The following is a 10,214-nucleotide window of genomic DNA, read 5'->3' as shown; positions in this document are numbered from 1 at the left end:
TAGGCCACTCCAGGACCTTGAAATGCTTCTTACGAAGCCACTCCTTTGTTGCCCGGGCGGTGTGTTTGGGATCATTGTCATGCTGAAAGACCCAGCCACGTTTCATCTTCAATGCCCTTGCTAATGGAAGGAGGTTTTCACTCAAAATCTGACGATACATGGCCCCATTCATTCTTTCCTTTACACGGATCAGTCGTCCTGGTCCCTTTGCAGAAAAACAGCCCCAAAGCATGATGTTTCCACCCGCATGCTTCACAGTAGGTATGGTGTTCTTTGGCTGCAACTCAGCTTTCTTTCTCGTCCAAACACGACAAGTTGAGTTTTCACCAAAAAGTTCTATTTTGGTTTCATCTGACCATATGACATTCTCCCAATCCTCTTCTGGATCATCCAAATGCTCTCTAGCAAACTTCAGACGGGCCTGGACATGTACTGGCTTAAGCAGGGGGACACGTCTGGCACTGCAGGATTTGAGTCCCTGGCGGCGTAGTGTGTTACTGATGGTAGCCTTTGTTACTTTGGTCCCAGCTCTCTGCAGGTCATTCACTAGGTCGCCCCGTGTGGTTCTGGGATGTTTGCTCACCGTTCTTGTGATCATTTTGACCCCACGGGGTGAGATCTTGCGTGGAGCCCCAGATCGAGGGAGTTTATCAGTGGTCTTGTATGTCTTCCATTTTCTAATAATTGCTCCCACAGTTGATTTCTTCACAACAAGCTGCTTACCTATTGCAGATTCAGTCTTCCCAGCCTGGTGCAGGTCTACAATTTTGTTTCTGGTGTCCTTTGACAGCTCTTTGGTCTTGGCCATAGTGGAGTTTGGAGTGTGACTGTTTGAGGTTGTGGACAGGTGTCTTTTACACTGATAACGAGTTCAAACAGGTGCCATTAATACAGGTAACGAGTGGAGGACAGAGGAGCCTCTTAAAGAAAAAGTTACAGGTCTGTGAAAGCCAGAAATCTTGCTTGTTTGTAGGTGACCAAATACTTTTTTACTGGGGAATTTAGCAATTAATTCATTAAAAATCCTACAATGTGATTTCCTGGATTCTTTCCCCCCATTCTGATCTCATAGTCGAAGTGTACCTATGATGAAAATGACAGGCCTCTCTCATCTTTTTAAGTGGGAGAACTTGCACAATTGGTGGTTGACTAAATACTTTTTTGCCCCACTGTATATATAACTTGTCATGTGCCCTTGATAACGATGTCTCATGCTGTTCACAAGTCGACTTATTGTCTGCTGAGGCATGGCACCCCACTCTTCTTGAAGGGCGGCCCTCAGGTCATTGAGGTTTTTGGGTACAGAGTTACGAGCCTCTACACGGCGACTCAGCTGATCCCATATGTTTTCTATGGGATTTAGGTCTGGAGTAAGTGTAGGCCACTCCATTTGAGGTACCCCAGGCTCCAGCAGCCGTTCCATAATGATGCGACCTCGATGAGCTAGAGAATTTTTGTCCATGAAGTTTGAATTAGGCCTGTGTTGTTCATGCAGGGGCACAATGACTGGATTAATGATTTTATTCGGGTAGTATGGGCTTGTCACTGTACCATTCACAAAGTGGAGGGAAGTTCTGTATTGACTAGACACACCTGCCCACACTGTAACACCACCACCACCAAAGGCTCGTCTGGTGACAACAGTGGCTGATGCATAGCGCTCTCCTTGACGTCTCCAACATCGTTGGCAGCCATCATTTCTGCTCAACGTAAATCGACTTTCATCAGAGAACAGCACTGAGGCCACTGGTCCCTCGTCCAGTGTAAATGCTCCCTGACCCATGCAAGACGATGATGCCTGTGCCTGGTGTTGTGGTCAGGTACCCTTGCAGGTCGTCTAGCATGCAGACCACGCTGATGTAAACTGTTTCGAATGGTCTGACGTGACACTTGGGTTCCTCTCACCTCCCTTAAATGTGCCTGGAGTTGAGTGGCATTCATCATCCGGTTCCGCAGGGCACTGTTCACAATGAAGCGCTCATCAGTGTGGGATGTGGCCAAAGGACGTCCACTTCTATGCCTTTCTGTGACTCTTCCAGTCTCTCTGTATCTCTGTTGCAACCTGCTGATGACACTCTGTGATACTCTATGCTCAGTGGCCACTTGCCACACTCAAGCCTTGCAATTGCGAGGTACTGTTGATCAATTGTTAGGTGTCGTCTTGGTCTCATGATGTCAAAATGTGAACAGCATGATGAAGAGGACTGTTTAAATACCAATTCTAATTGAACCAGGAAATGTATTGGTAGATTCATGGATCAAACACCTGTTGTGAATGTTGCCGTTCAGCTCCTTGTGAGAGAACAGCAAGTTGTGCAAAAAGTAGTGAAACATTGAACAGTTGGACATGTGCATTCAAAAGTTTATAGAAGGTTAAATTAAGTTCACCTGTAAAGGTTAGTGTATTTTAGGTTCATCCTGAAATTTCACCTGAAAGCCGAATATCCCTGACTTTTAGTCGTGTGTGTGTGTGTGTGTGTGTGTGTGTGTGTGTGTGTGTGTGTGTGTGTGTGTGTGTGTGTGTGTGTGTGTGTGTGTGTGTGTGTGTGTGTGTGTGTCTGTGTGTGTGTGTGTGTGTGTGTGTGTGTGTGTGTGTAACAATTTATTAAAAGCAAAACCTGATATGTGCAGGAAAGATAAATAAGATATATACACAAAATCATAAAAAAAAATATATATAATCATAATTCAACCAAGTAGCGCTTACAATCAAGATAACTTATTATGTTTGTATGGTGACTTAATGCCTGTGGGCAAATGGTGATCCTGAGGCCAAGCCAGTTGAGAACTAGTGGTGTAGCTCATCGCTAGCTTTCCTCTATGCCATTTTATTTTGCTTGTTTTATATGTTATTCGAGACCTTCACCCAGTTCTATTGCACAGAGACGTGTTGTCTCATCTCTTGTCATTGCTTGTGTTACGCTGCTGAGTTGAGCATCTGCAGCACACGTGCTCTGGCAGGCTGCTCTGTTTCTTTTTTTTTTTGTTTGTTTTTTGGTTTTTTTTCCCCACAGTCCCAGGATTGACTTCAGCAGAGTTTATTACAGGATTATATGCTACTGTATTTTTGCATTAAAGTAATACGATTTCTTATTTGTCTCATGGGTCATTGAAAATCCGCCAGTGGCCAACTCCAAAACAAAGCTCATCGATCTAGCAAGCTTGGGAATATGAAAGATGTTTCCATAATTCGAAAGATGTTTCCAGATATTGATTCTCTTATATCTGCAAAATAGTTTTTTTTTTAATGCTGGTTCGGCGTGCTTATCTTGGAAAATAATTTTTTTGGCAGAAATCCTATTTCAGCAATGGTTACACTTGACATGGTGAATTGATTTGACCGATGGTGAACAGAGATGTACAGCAGGTGCATAAAGATGCAGAGAACACTTTGATCCAGCCAGGACTTCTCCATCTTCATGGTTCACGCTCTGTGAAAGGGCCTGTCTGCGCTTGTCAAAATATGTGAACCTCAATTTGCATACAGTCACAAATTGATTCCGATCCGGCTGCACAGTGTTTCAGACGAGTATGTCAGGGAGGAAAGCAGGTTTTATTATCAGGGCTGATAAAACGGTGAATTTAAGAGGAACTCTAGTTTGAGGAACAGGAACTGTCGAGATGTTATTGTTGTTGCATTTGAAACATTTGACAGGCCTTTTAAAAAAACATTTTTTATTATACATTTCAACCCAGGTCCAAAAAGTTCTTCAGTTTCATCGAGGGCTGCCTGGTGAAGAACTACACACAGCGCCCCCCCACTGAGCAGCTGCTGAAGCACCCGTTCATCCGGGACCAGCCCAACGAGAGGCAGGTCCGCATCCAGCTCAAAGACCACATTGATCGCACCAAGAAGAAGAGGGGAGAGAAGGGTGGGTGTCTCTCTTTTCTCTCTGGGTTCTCACCCTCCAGATGTCTCTCTTTTTAAATCTCTTGCCTGACTTCACTTTTTTTCTCTTGCTCTCATCTGAAGAAACTTTGCTACTTAGCTTTTTTGCTTTTTACAATTATTTATCTATTGACAAACCAAATCAAGAAGCATGGAAACCAAAACTGTCAGACGACAAAAAAAACAATAAAGGGCTCATTATAAAATCAGTAGGGTGCCAAAAAACAATGCTAATCACGTCAAATAGGTAGATTAGTAAACAATAATAGAACAGTGTGTGTGATATACAGTGTATATGTACAGTATGTGTGTCAGCCACCAATCGTGCATGTTCTCCCACTTAAAAAGATGAGAGAGGCCTGTTATTTTCATCATAGGTATACCTCAACTATGAGAGACAAAATGAGAAAAAAAAATCCAGAAAATCACATTGTCTGATTTTTAAAGAATTTATTTGCAAATTATGGTGGAAAATAAGTATTTGGTCAATAACAAAAGTTCATCTCAATACTTTGTTATATACCCTTTGTTTGCAATGACAGAGGTCAAACGTTTTCTGTAAGTCTTCACAAGGTTTTCACACACTGTTGCTGGTATTTTGGCCCATTCCTCCATGCAGATCTCCTCTAGAGCAGTGATGTTTTGGGGCTGTCGCTAGGCAACAGGGACTTTCAACTCCCTCCAAAGATTTTCTATGGGGTTGAGATCTGGAGACTGGCTAGGTCACTCCAGGACCTTGAAATGCTTCTTACGAAGCCACTCCTTCGTTGCCCGGGCGGTGTGTTTGGGATCATTGTCATGCTGAAAGACCCAGCCACGTTTCATCTTCAATGCCCTGGCTGATGGAAGGAGGTTTTCACTCAAAATCTCACGATACATGGCCCCATTCATTCTTTCCTTTACACGGATCAGTCATCCTGGTCCCTTTGCAGAAAAACAGCCCCAAAGCATGATGTTTCCACCCCCATGCTTCACAGTAGGTATGGTGTTCTTTGGATGCAACTCAGATTTCTTCCTCCTCCAAACACGACAAGTTGAGTTTTTACCAAAAAGTTCTATTTTGGTTTCATCTGACCATATGACATTCTCCCAATCCTCTTCTGGATCATCCAAATGCTCTCTAGCAAACTTCAGACGGGCCTGGACATGTACTGGCTTAAGCAGGGGAACACGTCTGGCACTGCAGGATTTGAGTCCCTGGCGGCGTAGTGTGTTACTGATGGTAGCCTTTGTTACTTTGGTCCCAGCTCTCTGCAGGTCATTCACTAGGTCTCCCTGTGTGGTTCTGGGATGTTTGCTCACCGTTCTTGTGATCGTTTTGACCCCACGGAGTGAGATCTTGCGTGGAGCCCCAGATTGAGGGAGATTATCAGTGGTCTTGTATGTCTTCCATTTTCTTTCTTATAATTGCTCCCACAGTTGATTTCTTCACGACAAGCTGCTTACCTATTGCAGATTCAGTCTTCCCAGCCTGGTGCAGGTCTACAATTTTGTTTCTGGTGTCCTTTGACAGCTCTTTGGTCTTGGCCATAGTGGAGTTTGGAGTGTGACTGTTTGAGGTTGTGGACAGGTGTCTTTTATACTGATAACGAGTTCAAACAGGTGCCATTTAATACAGGTAACGAGTGGAGGACAGAGGAGCCTCTTAAAGAAAAAGTCACAGGTCTGTGAAAGCCAGAAATCTTGCTTGTTTGTAGGTGACCAAATACTTATTTTACCGAGGAACTTACCAATTAATTCATTAAAAATCCTACAATGTGATTTTCTGATTCTTTCCCCCCATTCTGTCTCTCATAGTTGATGTATACCTATGATGAAAACTACAGGCCTCTCTCATCTTTTTAAGTGGGAGAACTTGCACAATTGGTGGCTGACTAAATACTTTTTTGCCCCACTGTATATGTGTGTGTATAAACAGTGTGTATATATGTGTGTGTGTGTGTGTATATACAGTATATATACATACACACCGATCAGCCACAAAACCACTACTAATAACAAATAATATTGTCTGGCTCCTCCTTGTGCCGCCATAACAGCTCTGACCGGTTGAGGCATGGACTCCACAAGACCTCTGAAGGTGTGTTGTGGTATCTGGCACCAAGACATTAGCAGCAGATACTTTTTAAGTTGAGAGGTGGGACGCCAATGGATCAGGCTTGTTGTTCCAACACATCCCACAGATGCTTGATTGGATCAGACCCTAACCCCAGCCATTCACATGATGTAGAAAAAAACGTGATTCATCAGACCATGCCACATTCCATTGCTCCATGGTCCAGTTCTGACCCTCACATGTCCATTGTAGGTGCTTTCGGTGGTGGACAGGGGTCAACATGGGCACTCTGCCTGGTCTGCGGCTAAGCAGCCCCATATATAGCAAGCTGCGATTCACTGTGTTCTGACACCTTTTAATTATAGCCAGCATTAGCTTTTTCAGCAATTTGTGCTACAGTAGCTCTTCGGTCGAATTGGACCAGACGGGCTAATTGGTCAAACCAAAGTCCTCAGTTATACACACAAGATTAAAAAGAAAAAGAAGTGTGTGTGTGTGTGTGTGTGTGTGTGTGTGTGTGTGTGTGTGTGTGTGTGTGTGTGTGTGTGTGTGTGTGTGTGTGTGTGTGTGTGTGTGTGTGTGTGTGTGTGTGTGTGTGTGTGTGTGTGTGTATTAGGGGTGTCATGATCCGAATTCCGAAATCGATCAAAATGAGCCTTCGATTTCGAAACTTGAAAATCACATGCTGGTACGCAATTCTCCCCGTATTTTTGTGGGTAATACAGTATTGTCTGACATGGTCGCAATATTGGGGCAGTAAAGATCTGCCGGTAAACAGATGCAGTGTGCACTGGGGGGTGTCCCCTGCGGCATATGCACCAGCGCACGTCTCCCTCCACCGGTGTTTCGCTGTGTGTACAAGGGAGAGTACGCCTTTCACCAGAATGTCCAGTTGTTCCACAGATGTGCCGATGAAAGTGAGAAATAATCCCGACAATCACAGACGGAATTTGCCACTGACTGTGAGAACATGGGCGGGATGTTTCCGGAGCAATCTGGGATCTGCCTCCCAGAAGAGCAGCAGCAGGAAATGGAGTAAATTAATTACATCTAGAGTTTTTATTTGCTTTGCTTGGAGAAAAGCTCTGATCGGAGCAGCATGTAGTAATTTGCCTTTTACGGCCTTTTTCTGCACTTATTTGGTGAGGGACTTAAAAGTAGTGTGAAGTAACTTATTGTTTATTATTCTAAAGTCTAGTTTTGCTAAAGCTCTTATCTATTTAGGTGTGTTGTATTCTCATATTTTTGTTATTCTTTTAAATTTTTAATATTCAAATAAAAGTAACTTATTGAGAAACAAGTGTTTTTATTTCAAAATCAAGACTCAACGGTATAACAATGGCATCGCCGTCAGTGCTAAAAAAAATGTTTCAATCGAAAATCGAATCGTGACCTTAAAATCCAAAGTCAAATCGAATTGTGTATTTGGAGAATCATGACATTAGGACTACAGGAATGAAATTCTAATATTCTAATATTAAATATTTAATATTGAATAATTGGTTTAAAACCTTTTGGCTTACGTTAGCGAATCAGTTCACATGTTCAATATAAGTACATCCATTTTGTTGCAAATGAACACGGCTTAGAGAGAACTATTCCTGGCAACATTGTGCAAAGTCTGCGTCAGCAGAGACGCACAAGCGCACCAACGCTTTTCCGGTCTGTTTACTGTGTGTACAAGGGAGTGCAACCAGAATGTCCAGTACTTCCACAGATGTGGAGATGAAAGCGGGAAATAAACTGACAATCACGGAAGAAATGTCCTCTAGTGCAGAGGTTCCCAACCACCGGCATTTGATGTGAGGCCATGGGAACATGGGCGGGTTTTTTTCAGGAACGATCTGCTCCGCAGCTCCACAGCAGCAGGAAGCGGAGTAAATTAAATACATGTAGAGTTTTTATTTGCTTTGTTTGGAGAACAGATCGCTCTGATCAGAGCTGGGGAGCTGCGGAAACCGTGTGTAACCCCCCCCCCCCATACTAAATTTGAGAATTAAATGTATATAAATGTTGGCCAACAATAGTTGCTGGAGAACAGTCCGTGGCTTTGTTTCTGAAGGACTGTTTTGTGTTTTCAGATGAGACGGAGTACGAGTACAGCGGAAGTGAGGAGGAGGAAGAGGACCCTCCTGAACAGGAAGGCGAGCCCAGGTGCGTACTGTTTTTACAGCTCAAAGAAAGTGGGTTCTTCATACCCTTTTGTATTTTCCCTTGGAAATATGTAAATTTGATGTAATGGTTAAGTCACATTTGGAAACGTTCAACTTCTTTTTACATGTTTTTGTTGTAGTGATCTGGTAACTTATCACAATCATCTAATGTTGATTTTTATCCATTTTATTTATCTCATCAATGTGGCCGGTTGGAGAAGTAAAGATTTGTAGCCTTAATTAAACCCTTCCCTCAGCACGCTTGAGATGTACCGAGGCATATAGACGAGCTTCGAGAGATATTTGAGATGATTTTCCAGTTCTCCCTATTGTGCGTCTCCACACCAGCTCTATCGTCAACGTGCCGGGCGAGTCCACGCTGCGCCGCGACTTTATCCGCCTCCAGCAGGAGAACAAAGAGCGCTCTGAGGCGTTGCGGCGCCAGCAGCTCCTGCAGGAGCAGCAGCTCCGCGAACAGGAGGAATACAAGCGCCAACTGCTGGCCGAAAGGCAGAAACGCATCGAGCAGCAGAAGGAGCAGAGGAGGAGGCTGGAAGAGGTAGAGAAGGGAGGGTGGGTTTGGATGGAGGATGGAGAGATGTGTGGTTTAGTGATTGTTTGTGCTTGTGAAGTCGTAATCCCTGAGATTATCTTGTTAAAGATATATACAATATATTTGGCACTTTTCTTGCTTATTACTGTTGAAAAGAAAGATTGAAAAGTCCATTTGTAAATCAATATTTCTGTTTTCCCCAGTAATAGACACCCCACCCTGCTATTTGATAAATAAATACATATATAATGGGATCATTTTAACCTGTAATTATAATAATAAATGCAATATTAAATTAAATAAACCCTTACCCCATAAGAAATAGAGTTAAAATAATAATGAAAATATAATAGAGCTCAACAGTGAGTTTCAGGAATGGAAAATCCCATTCATGTTCTGAACCGAGCATCTTTTTTATGAGCCATAATGTCCTAACCATCTAGGGTAGACTAAGCACGAGCTATGAAATTGTGAAACAATGGTATACTGTATGCTCCTGGGATACTGTATGTAGAAGCCACAAGTCAGTATGATATCAATCTTGTTTGACGAAAAACATGTTCTATGTCAGGAGGCTGAGCCCCTTAGGGCTCACGGTATACATCCAACCGCAAATGCAGACTGATGATTATTTATTCATACCCTCACTAAAGCCAATCAGGATGGCGCAGCATAGCCATATAAGCCCCCGGCGCCTGCTACTCGTCTCCTTTTTCAAGTCAGCGGCCACTGATGAAAGAGAAATTCTGCACTCAGCATCAGGTTCAACCTTAAGACCACCATCGTCGAGTCAACTCAACTCGGCATCTTGATATGGTGCTTATAAAGCCAACAACGGCTCTTAGGAGCCCCTTGCCTCTGCGTCGGTCTGGTGGAGTCGGGCGACCTCCATGACAAGTGCTTATCTTGGAGCGAAGCCGGCCCTCGCGGGCTCACTGAGGCTTTGCGAGGCTGTGCGATGCCTGCCAGGTCCGCTGCCGAGCAGGCCTGCTGCAGAAGATTTTTTTATTTACAGAGGTTCCACTGGACCAGGCCATCGTGGAGGTGCTGGACACTACTCCACTCCATTCCATTCTGATGAGGACTCCCTAATCATCGATGATGAGGACATCTTCTTCTGGCCACTGTCTCTGCCCAGGTCTGACACCTTCCCCGGCAGCAGGATATCTGACGAGGACCCGGCATTCACCACACCGGCCCGCTCCACCTACGGGGAACCACTGGTCCATTCTCTCTGGTCGGATTTTCACAGTCTCACGGAACATAACCATGCCTATACCACCAAGCATGGTGTAAGCATGGGATAGGCTGGGTTGGATCTGATGGTAGGTGGAGTGTACAGTATGCACATCGAGACAGTGACGGAACCCATGGTTCCTGCCATGCTCTCTCTCGACCGCTACTACCCAGGCTCCTGGGCTGCCCCCACCGAGGCCCGTGCTTCGGTGAACAGCCCCTTCACATTGGTTGTGACGGGATTTGAGGTGCAGCAGGCGGGCTCACCATTTCCTCCTGACCTCAGTGGGATCTTGGATGTCCAGGAAACCGCTGTTGCCGTCGGCG

At 44.3% G+C, this 10,214-nt stretch overlaps 1 protein-coding gene across 10 annotated transcripts in view; it reads left to right on the top strand.

Moving 5' to 3' along the window:
- LOC307248220 (mitogen-activated protein kinase kinase kinase kinase 4-like) overlaps positions 1-10,214 on the top strand; it is a 96,864-nt gene that overhangs the window by 50,975 nt on the left and 35,675 nt on the right. For all 10 annotated transcript variants that reach the window (XM_080024543.1, XM_080024535.1, XM_080024541.1 and 7 more), the window contains exons 10-12: positions 3,697-3,872; positions 8,027-8,099; positions 8,447-8,657. In XM_080024543.1, the coding sequence (XP_079880669.1) occupies positions 3,697-3,872; positions 8,027-8,099; positions 8,447-8,657 (460 nt within the window). The remainder of the gene's footprint in view (positions 1-3,696; positions 3,873-8,026; positions 8,100-8,446; positions 8,658-10,214) is intronic.

This window comes from Zeus faber, assembly GCF_960531495.2.
Source record: "Zeus faber genome assembly, chromosome: 2".
Lineage (NCBI taxonomy): Eukaryota > Metazoa > Chordata > Actinopteri > Zeiformes > Zeidae > Zeus > Zeus faber.
The sequence above is the reverse complement of the archived record's forward strand: the minus strand, read 5'-3'. Positions and strand labels throughout refer to the sequence as shown.